Source organism: Podarcis bocagei, assembly GCF_964188305.1.
Source record: "Podarcis bocagei genome assembly, chromosome: 2".
NCBI lineage: Eukaryota > Metazoa > Chordata > Lepidosauria > Squamata > Lacertidae > Podarcis > Podarcis bocagei.
In genome coordinates this window covers 4,679,519-4,702,624 of record NC_138126.1, presented here as the reverse complement: position 1 = coordinate 4,702,624, position 23,106 = coordinate 4,679,519, and the positions used below count along the sequence as shown (strand labels likewise).

At 45.8% G+C, this 23,106-nt stretch overlaps 2 protein-coding genes and 2 long non-coding RNA genes across 5 annotated transcripts in view; 2 read left to right on the top strand and 2 right to left on the bottom strand.

The window, feature by feature from the left end:
* Positions 1 to 6,502, bottom strand: part of LOC308580448 (uncharacterized protein) — a 33,957-nt gene extending 27,455 nt beyond the window's left edge. The window contains exons 1-2 of the mRNA XM_081182109.1: positions 6,371 to 6,502; positions 4,242 to 4,415 (exon numbers count right to left, since the gene is read on the bottom strand). Of these exons, the coding sequence (XP_081038235.1) occupies positions 4,242 to 4,374 (133 nt within the window). The 5' untranslated portion in view covers positions 4,375 to 4,415; positions 6,371 to 6,502. The remainder of the gene's footprint in view (positions 1 to 4,241; positions 4,416 to 6,370) is intronic.
* The window catches only part of LOC308581426, a 131,128-nt gene that overhangs the window by 30,725 nt on the left and 77,297 nt on the right, over positions 1 to 23,106 (top strand). The window lies entirely within an intron of this gene.
* On the top strand, positions 15,831 to 23,005 carry LOC308581296. Of its 2 annotated transcripts, none has more exons than XR_014004941.1 (3): positions 15,831 to 16,051; positions 20,080 to 21,774; positions 22,908 to 23,005. It is a non-coding gene; the product is annotated as an uncharacterized lncRNA (long non-coding RNA). The 2 variants fall into 2 exon arrangements; XR_014004942.1 differs by lacking the exon at positions 22,908 to 23,005 and adding an exon at positions 21,930 to 22,168 and having other exon boundaries at positions 20,080 to 21,877.
* LOC308580908 (uncharacterized protein) lies at positions 16,100 to 19,653 on the bottom strand. The gene is made up of 3 exons (XM_081183200.1): positions 17,422 to 19,653; positions 16,921 to 17,348; positions 16,100 to 16,808 (listed from the first exon to the last, which is right to left on the bottom strand). The coding sequence occupies exon 1, from the start codon at positions 19,504 to 19,506 to the stop codon at positions 18,253 to 18,255; it is 1,254 nt and encodes a 417-aa protein (XP_081039326.1). The 5' UTR covers positions 19,507 to 19,653; the 3' UTR covers positions 16,100 to 16,808; positions 16,921 to 17,348; positions 17,422 to 18,252.

The window sequence follows — 23,106 nt, the reverse complement described above, 5'->3', positions numbered from 1 at the left end:
GTTCCAAGGGTGGAACTGAAACAACAGGGGATTGTTATATGTATAACAACTGTTTGTATTCTTCTCTGGATAACACTTTGCTCGCAACCCACATTGATACTTTTGGGGGAGGATGTCAGGAAAAAGCAGCAATGCGGCAGCGAGCTGCAGCTGGCTGCAAAGCCAAACAGGATGTTGATGTTTGGGACTGTACCGTGGGAACAAAGGGACAGTCTATTCACTGTACTGAGCACCAGATGTTAGCTCAGAGTGTCATCTGACCTGTACTGAAAGTACAGGGGTGGAGTCTTTCTCTCTACTGTTGGAGACGGGAGAGTGCAGACGTGTTTCTCTGTACTGCTGCAATGACAGAAATAAAGACATGTAAATAGATTTCTGTCTGTCTCTTTCCCCTCCGAGGGAAACAGGGAGGAGGGAGAAATGGTGTGTCCCTCTCATGCTGAGTGGGATCGCCGATCGTGACCTTGCCTGTATCCTGCCGGGAGACGCAGACGGGGAGGTCAACAAGGATCTCAAGCCTAATGCCTGGAGAGTGGCCAGTTACCTCTGACTGAGGCCTGAGAATCCGACAGAATGAAGCAATCTGTTCTGTATGTAGTTAGCGCAGAGAATTCCTTCCTCCCAATACTTCCTGGATAAGCCAGAATCACATACCATAGAATCTAGCATTTTTTGCAAAGACCTTATCTTGCGTTCTGCAACTGAATTTTCTTCAGGCGAAAAAGGACACGATTTACGGTGACTAATACCACGCTTTTTCAACCAGACCTGGAGGGCTTCAGACATGAACTTGCCTCCACGGTCACTCTGCAACTGGGTAACTTTGTAGGGAAACTGCCTTTCTATATAGTTGACCCAATTTTTAATCAGTTGACCAGTTTCATTTTTGTGTTTTAACAAGTATACCGGCTATAATCATCCACAAGAACCAAAAAAAACTTTGCTCCTCCTTCAGACTCTGCAAATGGCCCACAAAGGTCTGAGTGCACTAAAGCAAATGGCCTCTTGCTAATTCTAGTACTTTCAGGATAGGACCCCCGCTTACTTTTAGACTTCTTGCAGGTATTGCAGTCCAGAAAAACTGAACATTTTTTCATTTTAATTCCCTTGCTTAATTCTGGCATTTTTGCAATACTGCGGAAATTGGCATGCCCCAAACGACGATGCCACAGATGCTGGCACTCATCATGCAAGGCTCTATTACAGGCTTTAACACATGCCCCAGACTCACTTACTAGCTGGTCTTTCAAAACAAACAAACCATTTTTTAGTGACGCTGTAACCACTTTTCCAGCTTTCTCTATTTTACAGCCTGAACCCGAGAAGGTTACCTTAAATCCCTGCTTAACAAGACTTGTAACTGAAAGCAAATTATTTTCTAAACTTGGTACACATAAAACATTGGTAAACTTGGTACTTAAACAGTTGATATTCACACTACCCTTTCCAGCTGACTCATGTACTGTTCCGTCAGCTAGTACTACATTTACAGACTTACAAGGCTGCTTTTCTACAAAGCTTTGTGCAGACTTAACAAAAATGTTTGTCGCTGCTGAGTCTAAAATCCAGTCTTGTCCAACGTTGTGACTGGTGCCTCAAACTGCTGCAGAAACATACTGGACTCGACTCTTCCTGTCTCCTGAATTTCCCAGCAAACGCAGGCCGCCCTTTTCTTGTGTTTTCTCCCACAGACACAGTGCACTGGCATACTAAATGTTTGGTTGACCCACGATAGCATCTTCTGACCGTGAAAGCTGCTTCCTCTCTGTGGTCTTCAACCTCTTTAGGTTGCCGCTCCTCATCAGTTGCATATCTTTTACTGGACTGCCTCCCATTTCTGGAGTTACGGTGAGGGTTGTGGCCTTCCTCTCATGGCGTCTTTCTTCCTCAGCAAGCAAACGCCCAGTTAAGAAATGCATTGTTAATTGGCTTTCTGGAATTGCCTCCAAAGTCATCACTAAATTGTCCCATGACTCAGGAAGTGAAGACAGCACAATATAAACCTTTCTCTGTTAAGAAAAATGTTCCCCAAGTTCATTTAACTGTGAAAATAAATCACACATTCTTTGAAGGTGTGTTGAAACACTTCACCCTCACTTAGTCTGGCTCGGTACAGAGCTCTCATTAGAGTAATTTTGCTGCCAGCAGTGTCTCTAATGTGTATCGCTCTCAGTGCTTGCCAAATCTCACTTGCTGTTTCAAGGTCTCGCACATGAGATAACCGAGACTAAACTCAAAATTAAATTGGCATAGGCTTTGGTCCGCCAGCCTTTGGTCTCATCTACTTCTTCATCCTCCTCTTTTACAGGAGGGTTAACAATAACAGTCCAACATTGTTCTTTCTTTAAAAATGCCTGCATCTGTAAACTCCATGACATATAGTTGGACTCTCCCAGTTTCTCTACTGGAAAATAGGAAGCTCCCCCTTGAGCTCCAGCTCCAAGTCCAGCCATGGCACCACCCAGTTTTCAGGTTTCCACTCAGTCCTTACTCACACGTGGCTTGAAGGAATGTTCGGCTCCTGGTCTCAAACAGACTCTCCCTGCCGACGCCTTCACACAGCCAGCTGCTTGAGAAACGCTGAGTTGCTTCCAGACTCTGGGTTCTTTTCACGCTCTGTCTCTGCCCACTCAGGAGTGGGGACTGGGCCCATAACCTGTTGGAGGGGGATTTCCAGCTGGTGGCAGAGGACAGAGTGACTCCAGGAGACATAGGTGTAAAAACCAAAACTAAAACGAAGACTTTATTACCAAACAAATGAACACAAACTCTGGTGGGTGTTATTCCTGCAGGCAGCCTACAAAACGCTCCTTTTCCCTTTTTACAGCCACGGCCAGCTGCAACCAATTAACCCAGAAACTTCTTAAAGGTATACACACATGTTTCTGTGTAGAATGTCTCCCAACACAGTCATGGAGTCCACACCATCTCAAAGGTCAGTCATCTCTTTGGTCAACAAAATGCAGACCGAAGCAAAAGCAAAAAAACCCCAAACCTGACAGAAGTTACTTCAACTTCCCTAAAAACTTTCAAGCTGACATTTAAGAAGGCCTGCGCAGTTCAGGGAAATCTGGTCATTGTTTAAAAAGGCATGCCTAGATGAAGAATATTCACAAAGAAACCAGTTGATATCCCTCCATTCAGGGCTCACGGTGAGGATGTTAGAATCCCAGATGCTGTTGGTCTCCATCCAAATAGTGGAGGTTCATCACATAGAGGTATGTATGGAGTTTCAAAACTCATCTTATGATCCAACAGGGAGTTTCACTGAGGGTGCATGATTCCCCGATTCCCCTCCTTGACTTCCTTATGCAGAGCTCTCTGGTCAGGATCCAGCAATCTCCACGCCTCAACAAACAGGAACATCTTCCTTTGCACACTCCCCATCAGCATTTATCTCAATCTGGTTGGTCTCAATTTAAATTTATAAATCACTTTCTTCACTTGGAACCACCCTCCCATGTTCATGAGAAGATCAACTCTGTATTGTTTCATTGGTAACAGTAGAGGAAAAATGACTATGACTCACACTTAATCTAAGCACAACAGTCACAAGAGCTCCTGACTAGGCATTTAGCAAGGAGATGTTCAATGTACTCTGTTCTCCCCTATCTCTCCTCCCCCCAATTTAAACCAATTCATGAATTCAGAACTCATACACTGACCACTAATGATAAACCATATGTTATAGATATTCCTGTAAATTTATTCTGCTATTTTTGAGAATCACATGAGGATTCATTTGAGAAATCATATGAGAATTTGATTTGAAAATCAAATCTACATATTTGTATCATTTATGAGACCTATATGATCCTTGTTTTTAAAAGAAAAGGAAAAGTTATTCCTAAAAGAAAAGAAAAAGGTAATGCACAGAGGCCCCATCTGTGATCAATCTATAAAGCAGGTTACTTTAAAGAATCATGGCTTCTAGTGCTGCCTGATGCATCAGTGAGTTCTCTGACACTGGTAGGGCATTCAGTCACAGTACAGGTTGTAGACATTTTGAGCTGCCAATACATCGCGGTGGCCGGGGAGCTGTGATGTATTCCTAGCTCAAATTGCCTGCAGATGTCAAAGGCGCAGGCAGGAAGGCAGGTAGGTAGAGGAGCCCGAAAGGGTGTCCACCTTCTCAATCTCCATCCGCCTGCCTGCCTCATCCCACCCCCAAGCTGAGCAAGCCCTGATACCTCTACGGCTCCATCCATCCATGTCCCCATCTCCCCTCCCCTGGGACTCACCAGATCCCTCGGAGGTCCCTGGGAGGGAACGCTCAGAGGCTGTGAGGAGGGATGCCGGAGACAACCTGACCAGGTCAACTGTCCATCTTCCTCCTTCCATCCTCGCTAGCTTTACAGATTCAGTCTCTTTCATCCTTCCTGAGGAGTCGGGAAGCCACCACAAGCTGCAGGGTCCTGGGAGAGAGGAAGAAGCAAAGGGAGCCTCAGAGGCCCTGCAGGGATTCTCCTGCCCTAGATATTCCCCTGCTCCTGGAGAAGCACAAATGGGGCAGCCCCTTCCCAAGAGAAGCCCCATTTGAAACATCTCCAGTGATTCCCATTTAATCTGTTGGCACCTCACCAAACTTCATAAGGCTGGCATGGTCTGCACACTAGTGACCTGAGAGTGGACCCCATTGGACTGAGTGGGGATTATTGACAGAACTTGGTGCAAAAACCAGGCACCATCCTGTCCCCAAGCCTGGAAACTGCAGCCCCAGAGCATGGGCAGAATACAGCCGAGTAGCTATTACATGTAGGTGCCCCCACGTCTCAGTGCAAGAGATGACTTAGCAGTTGAGCTGGCTGGGCCCCAAACCTCTTTCTGCTCATCATTAGAGCTGCTGAGAGACCCTAGAAGGTTGGGAATAGGATCTGGCTCCTGCTGTTTCTTAGCCACCTCCTCATTTTCCTTATTCACGCAAAATGGAGTGATTTTTGGTTGTGCTTTCTTTAGAGAAGCTCTCTTTGGAGCAGGGCCCGTGGCACTCGGGGAGAGACCAGAAATTCTGTAACCACTCCAGGTCAACACCATCTTTTCCCTTAATTCCATATCATGTTTCCTTATACCATTTGTAGCAATTAAAGCTTTTCTAACTTTAGTCTGCAGCAACTTCTGTGTCATTCACTTAGTGTTCTGCAGAATGCAGAGGCTAGACTGGTGACTGGGAGTGGCTGCTGGAATCATGTAAGACCGCTCCTAAAGGATCTACATTGGTTCCCAGTATGTTTCCAAGCAGAATTCAAAGTGTTGATGCTGACCTTTAAAGCCCTAAACGGCCTCGGCCCAGGATACCTGAAGGAGCATCTCCACCCCCATCCTTCAGCCTGGACACTGAGGTCCACCACCAAGGGCCTTCTGGCGGTTCCCTCAGTGAAAGAAGAGAAGTTACAGGGAAGCAGGCTGAGGGCCTTCTTGGTAGTGGCGCCCTCCCTGTGGAACACGCTCCCATCAGATGTCAAGGAGATGAGTAACTATGTAACCTTAAGAAGACACCTGAAGGCAGCCCTGTATGGGCTGGAAGCCGCCCAGAGTGTCTGGGAAAACCCAGTCAACTGGGTAGCAGGTAAATACTATTGTTATTATTATTATTCATACAGGATGTTGATGACATGGCATCTTCACCCCAGTGCCTTGCCAGGGCAGGAGGGGCTTGGTCTTCCTAAAAATATTGAGCTGAGCAAGGCTGGATGCAGCTCCTGCTCCCAAGAGTGGCACATGCCAGTCTGTGCACTTGCTCTGCTGGGAGGGGGCAGATGTTTTACAAGGTTGGAAACCAGATCTCGCCCGGCCCTAGGGACTCCTCCCAAGAATCCTGGGAGCCAGAATTGGTTCAGGACCCTGAGAGGTGCAAGGAGACAGCTTCAGCCCTGCTGCCCAAAGACTGCAATTCCCAGAGTGGTCACCAATCCACCCTTCTGGCCAGGGAACTCTGGGAATTGTATTTGGGTAGATGGTGGGAGAGGGTCTCCCCTCCAGTCTGCACACTTGGGGGGGGCTGTATCTCCCCACTCTACAGGGCTTCTCCTTCCACGGAGCCCTGACATCTCTGTGTTATGAAATGCGACGTTCCCCTCAATCTGAAGGGGGCTTATTTGCATGCCCTCCTTTTGTTGCCCCAAAAAGGACCCCTCCCCAAAAAGGAAGGCAGCATCTTGATCCAAAGGAAGAACAGAGTCACAGACCTGCTGGACACTCAGCCCCTCCCTGGCTTGGCAGAGAGGAATTAGGGGCAGGACCCTCTGCTCCCTGACTTGGGGGTCTCCCCCCCCATGCATGAGCTGAACGGGGGGGGGTTGCCTCCTCCCTTGCAGCCCTGGGACCCCCTTCTCCCCGCTGCACCCCAAGGGGGAAGAGAGAAGAGACTCACCGGATTCCAGGAGGGGCACCGAGGAAGTTTTTGCAAAGCAGAGAGAACAGAGCAGCCTCCTCTTTGCTGGCAGGAAGGGACTGGGCAGGGAGGGGCTTCTGCTCCGGAGGACCTTGCCCTCCCCCGCCCTCCCCTTCCTGTCCTCTCTAGGAATCCCGCTCTGCTCCTTTTAACCCTTGGCAAGCCGAGGGCGCCCTGACCGCCCCTCCCTCTCCCTGCCTGCTTCTGCGCTCTAGGGGCTGCCCTCCCTTCTCCATCTGGGCCGAGGACTCTGCATCAAGCCCCCCCCCCATCTTATGCAGACTGACGACAAGGGAGGTGGGGGTTTCTGCATTATGCATTGTGCATCTGGACCCCTACTTTGAAATGACTCAATAATTGAATGTTAAAGGGCCTTTCCTGGAAGCGCCTTCCCTGGGACCCACCGGCAGGGTACGAGGGATCCGGCTGCAAAGTTGGGGACCTGCAGGGTCTCCTTGGAAGTCCCCCCCCCCCACACACGCGTTTCTTTTTTCCTGGGGGGCCAAGAGATGCTCCCCTGCCCTGCACCCCCAGGGGCCCCTTTGCGGAAACTGAAGTGTGATGCCCATCAAAGGGAAGGTGAAGGACCCCTGGACCTTTGTCCACAGAGAGCTCCCCCCCTTTCTTCCCCACACCAAACATAACCACAGTTTTGAAAATCCTTTATATTCTGGGCATGTGCAGATTTTGCAGCTTTCTGTGAACCCGAGGCAGGGAAGAAGTGGTCCCGTTGTCCCCCACCTCCCAAAAAGTTGATTGACATTGTTACCGGAAAAATCCGAGGGCTCCCTTGGACAAAAAGTATAGACACCTACCAGAGTAAATTGAAGCAAATCAGCAGCCTGTAGGCTTGGTCTTTATTGAAGAAAGACTGTCGCGACAGGGTGTTCCCCTCACTTTCAGGTGAGAGGAAAGACACAGAAAAATGGTGTGCAAGGTCTTATAAAAACTTTTGGAATTCCCATCCTGTAAGTCAAGCCCACCCCCAGAAACATCATGCATACATTACAGAAAGGAGGGGTTGAGGGAGGAGTTGTGGTGGTAACCTGAGTGTCCTGTCACCTGGCTGATTCCCTTCTCCCCCCTCCTCATGAGTCATTTTCAGAAGACAAAGGGTAGTCACAGTTTCCTGCCCCCTGAGGGAAGATCTGATGATTGTCCTTTGTTCCAGTCCATGCTGAATCCACTCCCATATGGAAGTTCTTTGTGATCTTGGTTGCCTTCTGTCTAGGACCATCAGGGTTGGCATAGCAACTGGGCAGGGCTCCTGTGGATGTGCTGGGATGGTGAAGGGATTATGGCTGGCCTGTATCAAACCTTCCCCATTTTGTAGTCCTTCCTTCATAGAGTAAAATAAAAGTGGAACAGTGCAAATCTGATGTATGGTTGATTTTCTATGAATTTATAATAGAAGCGTAGCATATGTAGTGTGTGAGTGTGTGTGAAGTTTGTACAAACTGAATGATGGGGGGGGGTTTCCTGCTACAACATTAAAATGGTGAGGAGTGTGTGGCATCATCTCATCCATTAGACTGGGAGGAAGAGGGTGTGGGAGGGAAGCCCAGCCAAGCATTGCCAGGGGACGGTTAGGGACGCTGGCAGAGAATTTCTTGGAGGGGCTCCAGAGCTGCCTTGGCATCTTCCTCCTGCTCAGGTATCTGATTGAAGTAAAACGGGGGGTGGGGGTCCTATTCCCACCGCACCCCCTTCCTCCAGGGAGTTTGGATTCATGGAATCCTAGAGCCAGCCAGCAAAAATCGCAGAGAGCATGTGAAGCTAACTCTTTATTAGCAGAAACAAGGACTGCTCCAGGGAGCCAGGAATAGTCAACACTCAACTCTTCTCAGCAGTTGCAGAGATCCGGGTGGAAGAATCTGCAGCCCAGCCCTTTGCGGTTCTGACGCACAAGAGCCAACTCCTAGGGGCTGATCGGCTTTGCCAATAAAATATTTGTGGGGTCCTGGCACCCCAAAGTTAACCGGCACTGCCATTCAAATAGTGTGTGTGCACGGCATCATATGATCAATTCTGCTGGACAGTGATTGCCTGGGCCCTCCTATTATTTTATTCAAGTCAGCACATCTGCTGAGAAGTAAGCCAGGTCAGATCAAGGTGCTTTTGGAAAAAAACTAGTTTTCTAGATCCATTTCAATTGGGTTTTAGGCCCAGTTTGGGCCCAGAAACTGCTTTGGTCACCCTGTATGATGATGACCTCTGTCGAGAGAGAGATAAGGGAAACATGTCCCTGTTCATTCTTCTCGACCTGTCAGCGGATTATGATACCATCGACCATGGTATCCTTCTGGAGCGACACTCCGAATTAGGAGAGTTTGGCATGACTTTTTGATGGTTCCAGTCCTAGTTGGATGGTCATTCCCAGAGGGTGGTACATGGGGAGTGATTTTCAGCCCCATGCAACCTTCAATGTGGGGTTCCTCAGGGCTCTAGCCTATCCCCCAGGTTGTTAAACATCTACATGAAACTGCTGGGTGGGGTTATCTGGAGGTTTGGAGTACGTTGTCAGCAGTATGCTGATGACACTCAGCTCTGTTTCTCCTTTACATCTGCAGGTGAGGCAGTGGAAGTGCTGGACCAGTGTCTTGCCTCGGTAATGGACTGGAGAGAGCCAACAAACTTGAGCTCAATCCAGATAAGACCGAGGCACTGTTAGTGGGTGGTTCCCTAGGCCACCTGCTCTTCACGGGGTCACGTTTCCTCCAAAGGAGCAGGTTCACAGCTTGGGGGTACTCCTGGAGCCTTTGCTGTCGCTCGAGGCTCAGGTGGCCCGGAGTGCCTTCCATCAGCTTCGGTGATTAAAATGGTGATATTACCAAAAATCCTACTTTTATTTCAAACTATCCCAATGATGATTGGGACAAAATATTTTAAAAGCTGGCAAAGAGGCCTTGCCAACTTTATATGGCAAGGGAAGTAAGCCAGAATAAAATCAGAAATAATGATGGGGCCAAAAGAAACGGGGGGATTTGCAGTCCCAGATTTAAGAAGATATTCTGAAGCAGTGTGCTGGAGTTGGATGAAAGAGTGGATGTTACTAAAAGATACTGAAGTTTTGGAACTAGAAGGCTGGGATAAAATATACGGTTGGCATGGATATTTATTCTATGGGAAAATACAATTGCATAAAGGATTTACGAACCACCTAGTGAGAAAGGCCCTATTTGAGGTATGGGAGAGAACGAAAGAGAGAATTATAGAAAGAACCCCATGGTGGACCTCTCCAATAGAGGGAACCTTCACATTAAAAAAAAAAAAATTGCCTGGCCAATTTGTCTGGCAGGGCAAGAAGCCCAGAATAAAATTTAAAATATTAACTGATGCAAAGGAAAGAGGTGGATTTGCCCTGCCAGACCTTAAACTTTACTATGAATCAGCAGCATTTTGCTGGTTGAAAGAATGGCTGCTTCTTGAGAACACTGACATTTTGGATTTGGAAGGTTTTAATAATGTTTTTGGGTGGCATGCATATTTGTGGTATGACAAGGTTAAAGCTCACAAAGCATTTAAAAATCACATTGTCAGAAAAGCATTGTTTAATGTCTGGATAAGATATAAAGACTTACTTGAGAACAAAACCCCAAGGTGGTTGTCACCAATGGAAGCAAAGGCTCAGAAAAAGCTCAATATGGAGGTCAAATGGCCGAAATATTGGGAAATTTTGGAACAGGAAGGAGATAAATTGAAATTACAGAGTTTTGAGAAATTAAAAGATAAAGTGCGAGACTGGCTTCATTATTATCAAATAAGGGAAGCTTATAATTTCGATAAAAAAATCGGCTTCCAGGTGGAGAAATCGAAATTGGAAACAGAATTGTTAGATCCAAAAACAAAGATACTTTCAAGAATGTATAACTTGCTGTTGAAATGGAATACCCAAGATGAAACGGTTAAATCTGCTATGATTAAATGGGCACAGGATGTTGGACATAACATCATGTTTGCTGACTGGGAACAGTTGTGGACCACTGGTATGAAATTTACGGCATGTAATGCCCTAAGAGAGAATATTATGAAAATGATATACAGGTGGTACATGACACCAGTCAAGCTAGCAAAAATCTACCATTTTCCCGATAATAAATGTTGGAAATGCAAAGAAAACGAAGGTACATTCTTTCACCTTTGGTGGACGTGCCCAAGGATAAAGGCTTTCTGGGAAATGATATATAATGAATTGAAAAAGGTATTTAAATATACCTTCTTGAAGAAACCAGAGGCCTTTCTCCTGGGCATTGTCGGCCAACAGGTGCCAAAGAAGGATAGAATTTTCTTTATGTATGCTACAACAGCAGCAAGAATACTCGTGGCAAAGTATTGGAAGACACAAGATTTACCCACTCTGGAAGAATGGCAGATGAAAGTGATGGACTATATGGAGTTGGCGGAAATGACTGGCAGAATCCGTGACCAGGGAGAAGAGTTGGTGGAAGAAGATTGGAAGAAATTTAAAGACTATTTGCAGAAATATTGTAAAAGTAATGAATGTTAAAATGATGTTGGATTGGATTTTAGCGGACTTAGTAACTAGACCAGTAAGAATATGTAAAAAAGGGTTTGATAATGGGTGAAAGTATAAAGATGCAATTTGTTGAAATATTGAGTTAAATTAAAAAAAAAAGGGTAATGATTTGCTGAATTAATGATGTGATTAGGAATACAAAAAAGGGAGGTGTGAGGAGGTCAGAGAAACAAGTTAAGAATTCTAAAAATCTGAAAAATTGATTTGTTTTTAATTATTTTTTGTGTTTGTTATGTATTTTTGTTATGTATTTTTTATTTTTTGTATTTTCTTTTTTCTATTCTTTTTTGTATGTTTTTCTTTGTTATGATATTTTTGTTGTTGTTGTTTTAAAAAAATCCTAATAAATATCTTTTAAAAAAAACAAGAAGAAGTCAAAGGAGAGAATATTCTAAAGTAGGAACGGGATTTAGGATATACAATTGATTCTGAAGATTGGAAAAAGTTTTGGGGGAAAATATAAATTTTACAGCTTGCTATTCATTAAGAGAGAATTATATGAAGATGCACCACAGATGGTATATGGCACCAGACAGACTGGCAAAAATGAATAGATCAAATAGTAATAAATGCTGGAGATGTAATAGAATGAAAGGCACTCTATACCATATGTGGTGGACATGTCCAGAGGTCAAAAAAATTTGGGAGGTGATCCCTGAAGAGATTAAAAAATCGATAAAAGTATCATATATCAGAAGGGCAGAAGCATATTTACTAGGAATCTTGAGTAAGCATATCCCGAAAGACAAAATAAACATCTTTCTGTATGCAAGAACAACACCGAAAATGTTGGTAGCCGGTCATTGGAAAGGAAATTATATCCCAACAAAAGGGGACTGGTTAAGTAAACTGTGTGAGTACCTGGAGTTAGCAAAATTGATGGATTTAATAAGTCATAAATCCAAAGCTATAATACAGAAACAATGGGAATGCTTAAATGAATATACAAGCAGGGCTCAAATACGAAAGTTTGGCTGTGCTTAGACTAAGCTTGTTAAGAATACTGTATAGAGAACATAAAGATTTGACGGATTATGAAAAAACCTAAGGAAGGGAAATGATTGAAGAACAGATGTAAAGGCGAGCAAGATAACTGAGAGACATGCGGTGAATGCGGTGGAAGTCTTTTAAAATATTTTAACTAGGATTTATATATTGTAATGCTTGAAGGAATCAAAATCAAGGGGGGGAAACAATTAGCAATTCAAGCTAAAGAGCTAGCCCAGGAAAATGAAAAAAGGTAACTATCTAAACAGGGGGCAGAATTGCCAGACCCCCAGAGAAGAGCTAATATGATTTTGGGAGGAATTCTGGAAGAAATACAGGCTAAAGAGTTGGAAGAAACTTTGAGAACCTGGCTATGTACTCAAGGAGTTAGTCTGAAGGCAGAAGATGTGGAACGAGCCCATTGCTGCCAAGGGCCCAAGGGGAGAAAATCCCCCAGGAATGTAATAATTAAATTTTCTAGAGAGAAGCTGCAACAGCAGGTATACCAGACTTTGAAGGAAATTAAAGAGTTGAGTTTCCAAGGGAAAAGGGTGTGGGTGAGTCGAGATGTATGCCTGGCTACTTTAAGGCAAGAAAGCCCAATGAAACCTAATAATAATAATAATAATAATAATAATAATAATAATAATAATAATAATAATTTTTATTTATATCCCGCCCTCCCCAGCCGAAGCCGGGCTCAGGGCGGCTAACAACAATAAAACAGTACAACAGTGCACAAAAACTGCATAATAACGACATAAGATTTTACAGCCGAATTTTATAAGGTAGAAAATTTGGCCCCGGAACTACAACAACTTTTTAACAGTATACTAGAAGGGGGAAAGGCCACAGAAACATGGAGAAAGGCAGAAATAATGGTAATCTTAAAACCAAACAAAGACCCTAAAGAAGTTGGTTCATATAGACCTATAAGTCTATTAAACCAAGATTATAAAATCTTCGCCAAAATTATGGCATCCCCCCAAATAATAAAAGAAGACCAATATCACGGACAAGTAAAAAAGTTCGGGCTACTGAAATTAGACGTCTTTAAAGCATTTGATACACTCTCAGAGTGTATAAAATATGGAATAGGAGAGGTTTTTTGGTTCGCGATACAAGAACTATATAAGGAAAGAACAGCAGTGGGGAGAGTTAATGGGGAATACTCCCAACCTTTTGCAATAGGCAGAGGCGTTCGGCAGGGGTGTCCTCTTTCACCGTTCCTATTTATAATGGCTATAGAACAACTAGCGGAAAGGATAAGGAACTGTGGAAGGATAGAGGGCTATAAGCTTGGGAAAGAGAAGATGAAAATCAATTTGTTTGCAGATGATATTATTGGAATCATAACAAATCCTAAGGAAGGGATAAAAGAAATAAAGATAATATTAGAAGATTTTGAGGAATATTCTGGATTAGGGGTAAATATAACAAAATCAGAAATAATGTATTTTAATGTAAATGTAGCTGGGAGAGGAAAATGGACAGTAGAGGCATGGAATAGTTATTTGTGTTGCGTTCGCAAAGTAAAGGAAGGATTGAACTCTGATTAATAAGAATACACACAGAGGCTTGAACCAGCAAGACTCTGGGAAGGGTGTGTATAATCGTGTCTCTCTGTGCCGTGAGATCCTCGCAGCCCCTGACCCAGGCCGTTTTTATTCACAAAAGAACTTTTTACAGAGTGTTCGTTAGAACCAATCAGATTTCTTCTGAGCATTTCCACAAACCCACGTGGGGACAAGTTAAACTACTAAAACAAATTAAGCACAAATATTTCTGGGGTAAACAAAGAACAGAACTACGAAGAAGAGCATCTGGCAAGCCCGGAGGTAATAAACAAGCAATACATATGATAAGAAGGTTGGCCAGGAGGACAGTGACCATTATCCCCTTAATGTGAGATCTGTTTCCTGGCCCTAAGATTAACATCCTAAGATTAACAATCAGAAACTACAAAGACGAAACTGCCCAGTCTTTGAGGACACAGGACGTCTGCCTGTCTAAGTGTGTACGTGATTCGTGAAGAGCAAGGAGAAAAGGGCAGCAAGGGCAAAAGGGCATGAAAAGGGCATGAAAGTAGAATCTTATGGGATTTAATCAGAAATTATCGTCAATATATCAAACCCAGTCAACACAATGTCTTCATCGTGGACACGATGGCTTGATGTATATTTTATTATTCCTCATGGTAATCCCATCTGATCCCTACAATTTGTTTGAACTTATTCAGTCGGAGTCTTTATGTGGGACAAGAAGCTACAGTTAGAACTGGATATGGAACAACTGACTGGTTCAAAATTGGGAAAGGAGTATGACAAGGCTGTATAATGTCTCCCTGCTTATTTAACTTATATGCAGAATTCATCATGCAAAAGGCTGGGCTGGATGAATCCCAAGCCAGAATTAAGATTGCCGGAAGAAATATAAACAACCCCAGATATGCAGATGACACAACCATGATGGCGGAATGTGGGGAGGAATTAAATAACCTTTTAATGAAGGTGAAAGAGGAGAGCGCAAAATATGGTCTGAAGCTCAACATCAAAAAAACGAAGATCATGGCCACTGGGCCCATCACCTCCTGGCAAACAAGGGGAAGAAATGGAGGCAGTGAAAGATTTTACTTTCTTAGGCTCCATGATCACTGCAGATGGTGGCATCAGCCATGAAATTAAAAGACACTTGCTTCTTGGGAGGAAAGCAATGACAAACCTAGGCAGCATCTTAAAAAGCAGAGACATCACCTTGCCAACAAAGGTCCATATAGTTAAAGCTATGGTTTTCCCAGTAGTGATGTATGGAAGTGAGAGCTGGACCATCAAGAAGGCTGATCGCTGAAGAATTGATGCTTTTGAATTATGGTGCTGGAAGAGACTCCTGAGAGTCCCATGGACTGCGAAAAGATCAAACCTATCTATTCTTAAGGAAATCAGCCCTGAGTGCTCATTGGAAGGACAGAATGTCAAGCTGAGGCTCCAATACTTTGGCCACCTCATGAGAAGAGAAGACTCCCTGGAAAAGACCCTGATATTGGGAAAGATGGAGGGCACAAGGAGAAGGGGACGACAGAGGACGAGATGGTTGGACAGTGTTCTCGAAGCTACCAGCATGAGTTTGACCAAACTGCGGGAGGCAGTGGAAGACAGAAGTGCCTGGCATGCTCTGGTCCATGGGGTCACGAAGAGTCGGACACGACTAAATGACTAAACAACAACAACAATTCAGTCGGACATTGTCGCAGTCATGTCATAGGTAACAACTACTGGAACAAAAGACATTTGGTGGAAACTAAAGACGCTATGCCCGTGGCTGAGAATAATTGTTTGAACCCTTCCAATGGGTATGGGGGGGAAGGGAAAGGAAAAAATTGTACGGGAAATGTAAAAATTGGAAGGAGATAATATATGTATGTAAAAAATCCTGAACTTGAATAAAATAAAAATTTAAAAAAGAAAGTAAGTAATGCAAAACAGATTAACCCGTTCCAGACTTTTAAAAACAACTCCTAAAACAGCAATTTAACATGAATTTTACTATCTAACGAGACCACTGATCCATAAAATGAAAGCAATAATCAATGTACTGTACTATAAAATAAACAGTACTGTACATTAAAATAAAAATTTTTGTCCTTACCTGCACTGATGATAGACATTGTTTGGATGGGGGGGCTTTTATACATTGTCACAGTCACACAATCAATCAAAAACAAAGAACAAGTCACAGTCACAAAAAGCCAAAGAAAAACACTTTTTTTTTGGTAGCAAAAATAAAAACACCAAATATAAGCTCCAAAGATCACCTCAGAACACTGCAATTTGAAATGGAAGGCTTTGATTACAATGCGGGGGGGAGGACACAAATTAGCAGCGCAACAGTGAAAACAGAAGCTCAGGAGCACATTCGAGTTTAAAGTTGTTCAGGAACTAAGCTGTTTGAAAACCACTGTATATAGATATGGTTGCCATATGTACAGAATTGCAAGTAGCGTCTGGGAGGAAATTGCTGAAATGTCCGGGAAAATCTGGAGGTAAGGCAGCCCATGTCGCAAGTGTAGATTTCAGCAAACTTCACTTAAAATAGATACGCCCCCCCCGCCCCCAGTTCCTTCAAGCCCTCCTCAGAAGGTGTCGAGGGCCTGCTCGACATCCGAAGAAATCAGTCTCACACCAAGATAGGTTGAAGAAATCTGGCTGCTTTAGAGCTGCTGCAGCACAGCCTTTATTGTGTAAAGTCAGCAAGATACAAAATACAAGCAATGCAACTTGTTCTCAGCCAGCAGATAAGGGCCATCGCACTAGACCACGCAAACGATCAGGCCATGTTACGTTGACCAATCATTTGGGACAGCACGAGCTATTCACGCGCTGTTCATGCGCCAAAGATGCTTTTAGATATGAAATCACCCTGCAATAATAAGAACTTTGCTCATGCTCTCATGTACAAGCAACCATTTCCCCACATGCCCTCTTTTCTTGTTTATATTATAAGAGGGACCAATAATCATAAATTCCTCTTGTAACCCCTGTGATGGGCCTTGGTCTGTACCACCATGCAGTGCATTGGGAAATAAAAGAAGGCAAGCATTGAATACAACAGCACACCATAATGAATCCTGTAACAAGCAAAATTACAAGTAGCAAAATTTTCCTTAACCATGCTCTATTAGGTAACCAAGAAAACAACCAATCCCATGGATCAAAACCTTTGGGTGGATTCAAAGGATTATGGGCTATCATTTGTTCCATATAATCAATAGTAGCAGAAATATTGGCTGATTGATCAGATACATACATACAACAATGAAAATGAATTAAGGCACAAATTTCACCTTTGGAGGCAAGGACTACATCTAAAGCATAATGATGTGAAAGAGTCATATCTCTTATTTCTGATATTTCCATGTTAATCATTTTTAAAGCCAAGATGGTGGAATTAAACAAAACTTCAGTCTAGTTTGCCAATTTATGCAGATCACGGTAATTCATGGCTACACCTAAAAAGGGCAGAAGAGACCTACAGACGGCTGTCCCTGTATATTGAGAAATAGGTGATTGTACTTCCCTTCTGTTACGCAAACGAACCGCTGGGAGCTTGTCCATTTTATACACCAAGGGTATCACCACTCCCAAAGTGCAGGTTCCAAAAAAGGCAAAGGAGATGTCTTTGTAGGCTTTTGTGCCACAAAATAACCATAAATCAGATTGAAGCACACATGTAGATTTACTGCTCTTCCTCATCCAGTCCAACCAAACATAAAAATCTCTACATGCAGCCTGTTGTTCATAAGTCATGTAGGTTGTGACATTATTAACTAAAACTTTTGGCCTACCACTCATAGTGGTAACATTAAAAAAACAAGAAGATCCATTAATGTACTCATATGTCCAATTACAATATGGATAATGACCTAAAAATTTATTGCTATTATGATTAAAACGAAAACAATGAGGCGCTATTTCTGCAAGCGATAAAAACACAGGCGGTGAACATATACGATTGTCCTGCATATTATTGCTAATCTTATATGAAGCATTTACTGGAATATACCCACTAAAGCAAGCTCAAAACTTTTAGAAGCTTTTCAAAATCATTTTTCTCAGCAGCTAAAAGGCACTCGCCAAGCATATTCCGCTTGCTGTAACTAAAAAGACTGCAACAAAGTAGAGAACAGAGCCCATTGTCTTCTCAGGCCTCGCTAAAGAGAGAACACACACCGCAACCCGCCCTCTGTCCGGGAACCATGCCAAAACACAAGAATGAAACAACTGGAACACACTGAAATCCCCTCCCCCCTCCCCTGCCAAGAGTCCACAATAGTTCCAAGACAGCTTTCTGTACATGCTCAGGGGAACACATCATAGGGCAAGAATCCTGAGGGAGGAGAAAAGAAGAAGAGATCTGGGGGGTAAAATCCAAGCGATGCCGGTCCGGCGAGGGCATCCTTCAAAGCCAGGCTCATTTCCCAAACAAGAGGAAGCAAAACTGTAATGATATTTGATGGTTGAAGTGGCTTCCCAGAGAAAAGGGGGGCCAATGCGGTGGAGATGAAGATGGTCTTTCAACGTGCCAGGAAACACTGGAACAACTGTAGAAGGTGATTTTATCCAGGGCACATCAATATGGCGATGTCTCCAATTGCAGTGCAGGTTGAGATTAGGTGGGAGGTCCTCAGGAAATCAAGGGAGTTGGACCCTTCCACTGTGGATCTGGAAGCAACCTGTAAGACACTAAAGGACGCTGCAATATTTCTTCCTTCCGGAAATAAAGTTCAGCAGGTGTAAAATCCTGTTGCCAAATAACCAGGGTGACCAATCTAAGATGTGCTTCATAAAATTGACAAGTCCTGGCCTGTATCAAAGATGGAGCACTTTGTGCTGGAGTGACATTGCTGTGCGGTAGATCTGCACTGCGCACAAAAATGGCCCACTTTGCCACATCCAAAGCAGGTTTTATCCTTTGCAGGATTCTGGGACACGGTGGAGGACAAAGCCATGGCTAGCAGGCGAGCTTTGTGCGTCTCAGTGCCCACTGACTGGCAGGCTTTAAGCATATCTGCAATGGCTATATTTGGCGTTGTCATCAAAGGGTGTAGTGCTTGCTTACAGTGCTCATTTGCATTATCAAACGCAAGCTGGCGTACGATCACTTCCTGGGCTGCCACGTCTTGAACTTGCCGCTTAAGAGTGTTATACAAGCGATCGACAAATTGTCCATTAGGCTCTGTAGGGCCCTGTCTGATGCTGTCCCAACGGCCATCGCGCTCATTCTTGTCATCAGGAACAGAGGACAAAGCTTCTTGGGCGGCAGCAGTGGTGGCTGCCCAATACATGGGATCAAGGGCCAACTGTTGGGCAATAGTAAGAAAATTGCCTTCGCCAGTTAAGCCATCAAGAACATCAGTTTGGGTCAGCATAATGGGGGCTGGCGGTGGAGGGCCATTGTCCTTGACAGAAGAATAAAGTTCTTTTATGAATCTCAAATCAAACTGTTCGTGCCGGGCTGGGCCTCCCCCTGGCGCGGCAGGAGCAATCACAGGAAAGAGATTAGGAGTTGTAGAATCAAAAGCCAACAATGGAGCAGCGGCGCGGAGAGATTCTTGAAGAGGAGTAGTAACGGGAGGCGCAGGAAGCGAAGAATGCGGAGAATGCAGGGGAGGGACAAGAGGAGCCGAAGGAGAAATGTCCGGCGGTTTAGGAGGTAGATAATGCGATGGTTCCGAGGAAGGCAACGTGAGAGGCAAAGACGACGGAGGAGCCAGGAAGACAGGTGGAACAGGCAATGTGGAACAGGCAGCCAGGAGGATATTGGCTGGAGTCAAACTGGACATTGCTTTGTAAACTTTACACCAGGCATCCAAAACTTGGACATCAATTTGAGGATGGTTGTGGAAAGAATGTCCTACTTTCCCCCCGTTTTTTAAATCCAAAGTGGCATCCTGGGGGTACCAGGGGCAATGAGTGTCCAGAGCTTGTATAAGGGACTGAAGGTCAGCATCCCGAACAGCAAGGTTGTTACTGGCCAGAAGAAATTTAAGGTCTTCAAAAAACTTTTTCTGTGGTGCAGAAAGAGATGTCCCCATGATTGCAAGAGTAGCAAAAAGAGCTGGGAGCACTTACCAGGGATCCTCAGAAGGATGAATGGCGCCTGAAGCCCTTGCCGGGCGAGGTAAGTGCTGATAAGTCCGTAACGAAGTCCAGAATCACTCACCGGGGATCCTAAAAAAGGATGAAGGACGCGTCTGAAACCCTTCCCGGGGCGAGGTGAGCGCTGACCGATGCGAAACAACGTGAAATCCAAAGTCAGTCACACAGGGCACCAAATGTCGAGGGCCTGCTCGACATCCGAAGAAATCAGTCTCACACCAAGATAGGTTGAAGAAATCTGGCTGCTTTAGAGCTGCTGCAGCACAGCCTTTATTGTGTGTAGTCAGAAAGATACAAAATACAAGCAATGCAACTTGTTCTCAGCCAGCAGATAAGGGCCATCGCACTAGACCACGCAAACGATCAGGCCATGTTACGTTGACCAATCATTTGGGACAGCACGAGCTATTCACGCGCTGTTCATGCTCCAAAGATGCTTTTAGCTATGAAATCACCCTGCAATAATAAGAACTTTGCTCATGTACAAGCAATCATTTTCCCACAAGAAGGCTTGGTTTCAGACCCTTGGTGATCTTGATTGAGTCCTCTGCATCATCTTCATGAGGTTTTCCCTTAGTGTGTAGCAAGCTGTAAACCTTAAATTTACTTTCCACAGTTGTTCCCATAAAGCAAAGTCAATATTGTGTCCTACATCTCTGCCCCAGCTTCTCATTGATGATTTCATCATTCCATTCTTTGTATCCCACTCAAGTAATGTTGTACATTTTAGATACAGTGGTACCTCGGGTTACATACGCTTTTGGTTACATACTGTCAGAGCTGCCCTAGGTCCCAGCTCACAAAGGACCAACGCCAGTTCGTTGTTATATAAAACAGTCTTTATTGAAGTTCATTTCCGCTTTCACAACAGCGGCGCGCAGCTCTACGTCTTAAACTCTACGTCTTAAACTCTAGACCGCCGAAGCTCTGTCTGAATCTCCTCCCCCCAGACACCAGTTTAAGACTCTAGCCTTACTCCACCTCTTCCTTTGCTCTTTCCTCCTCTGGGTCCGCCTGTCTGCTGGGGTTTTGCCCTTCCTAGACTCTTCTGACGCTGAGTCCCCTGAGTCTTCCCCCTGCCTCCGGCGGGCTTTGGGACCTGGTTCCCAATCCGGGTTTTCTGCTGTCCCGCGCGCCTGTACATTCGAACTTGGCGCGCACGCCCAGCCGGCTACCTTCCTCCTGACCGTTACACTGCTCCCGTCACTGCTTCCCCCTTTGGGGAGGCTAGCTGGACCTGACCTCCCCTCCATTCCCCCACTCTCCGCAGGAGGCGTGGTCAGCCCTGACTCATCTTCTCTCCCTGCTGGAGGAGACGCTGGCCCTGACACATGGGACTCTTCCCCCCCACTGCGCTCTGGTGGGGAAGCTGGTCCTGATCTCTCACTGCTGCTTTGGGAGTCCCCGCTGGCTCCCTGCTTCTGTTGCGTCCCCCCTGGGATCCCCCTTGCCCTGACCATCGGTGCTCCCTTCTGGGAATATTCTGATTCGCTAGAGAGGCTCATGGAATCTCTCGGGCCACTGTCATTCTCCCCTCCGCTGCCCTCAGATTCCTCCCCTTCGCTCTCCATTTCCTCTCTCCCCTGTGCCTCTGCTCCTGAGCCCCTGACACATACGCTTCAGGTTACAGACTCCGCTAACCCAGAAATAGTACCTCAGGTTAAGAACTTTGCTTCAGGATGAGAACAGAAATCACGCAGCGGCAGCAGCGGGAGGTCCCATTAGCTAAAGTGGTGCTTCAGGTTAAGAACAGTTTCAGGTTAAGAACGGACCTCCAGAATGAATTAAGTACGTAACCAGAGGTACCACTGTACTATTTTAACCCTGGAGCCTAATAACTCCCTTTCAAACTGGGAGTTTTGTTCTGCAAATCCATTTTTAAAAATCTAACTTAAATGTTCCATTCAACTGATGGTAACTTGACCAGTCTCCCTCCCACCTAGAGGAAGAAGTTCCCTTTATAGGGACCCCACATCCAATGAAGCAATACCACATAGCATTAAACCTAACCTCCCAATACATTGACCTTAGCGGGTAAACTATTGGTCTGCTGTGTCAAAGTTTCACTGAACGGTTGGATAATATTGGCAAGAGCGCCTGTAATCTCACAGTCACCACTTCCCCTGGAATAAGAATCACTTCCGTCCAAACCAGTAAGTATGTCTGTAATAATGACAATCCGACCAATGCCTAGGTGACTTACCGTATTTTTCGCACCATAGGACGCACTTTTTCCCTCCTAAAAAGCAAGGGAAAATGTGTGTGCGTCCTATGGAGCGAATGCAGGCTTTCGCTGAAGCCTGGAGAGTGAGAGGGGTCGGTGCGCACCGACCCCTCTCGCTCTCCAGGCTTCAGGAAGCTATCCGCTAGCAGTGGGAGACCCAGCTCTCCCACCGCTAGCGGAGCGCTGCATTAATCCCAAAGCTTGGGGCGTGCGGAGCTCAGCGCGCCCCAAGCTTCTGGGTGCCGGCAAGGTCTCCGCTAGCCCTGGGAGAGCCCCGCGACGTCGCGCGGCTCTCCCAGGGCTAGCGGACCACTGCGCTAATCCCGAAGCTTGGGGCGTGCGGAGCTCAGCGCGCCCCAAGCTTCTGGGTGCCGGCAAGGTCTCCGCTAGACGGCTAGCGGAGACCTTGCCGGCACCCAGAAGCTTGGGGCGCGCTGAGCTCCGCACGCCCCAAGCTTCGGGATTAGCGCTCTGCTAGCCGTGTCTAGGCTGCGGATAGCAGCCTGCTTCCCGGAGCGTCGGGCGCCCTGAAAGCAGAGCTCCCGGCGCTTCGGGAACACATCCGCAATGTGGGGACCCTTGCAGGAGTTCCCCGCAAGGCTCCCCACGCTGCAGATAGCAGCCTGCCGCCCAGCGGGTGAAGCGCCCTAAAGCAGAGCGCCCCTCGCGCCAGGCATACATCCGCAGCGTGGGGAGCTCTGCAGCAGTTCCCCGCAAGGCTCCCCAAGCTGCGGATAGCAGCCTGCCGCCCGGCAGGTAGGGCGCCCTGAAGCAGAGCGCCCCTCGCGCCAGGCATACATCCGCAGCATGGGGAGCCCTGCAGCAGTTCCCCGCAAGGCTCCCCAAGCTGCGGATAGCAGCCTGCCGCCCGGCGGGTGGGGCGCCCTGAAGCAGAGCGCCCCGCGCGCTAGGCAGACATCAGCCAGCCCCACAAGCTCGGGGGACAGCAGGGAGGCGCAGTGCCACTATCCCGCTGTTCCTCGACCTGGTTCGGGTTCCCTGACGTGCTTTGGGGGGGAAATAAAGGGGAAAATGTTTTCCTTTATTTCCCCCCCAAAAAACTAGGTGCGTCCTATGGTCCGGTGCGTCCAATCGTGCGAAAAATACGGTAAGCCCTATATCGGACTCCTCTCCATGGGTTTCCCCCCAAATATAGAGCATGGTCCAATCCCCTGGACATTCTCAGACATACAGAAGTCCTTCTCAAGTTCATGAAGGAATCTAAAGAGGTGATTCAAGCAACAGAAAAGGAGATTCCTCCTAAAGAGCAGGAAGAACTTTCTGATAGTAAGTGACAACAGTGAAAAGGAAC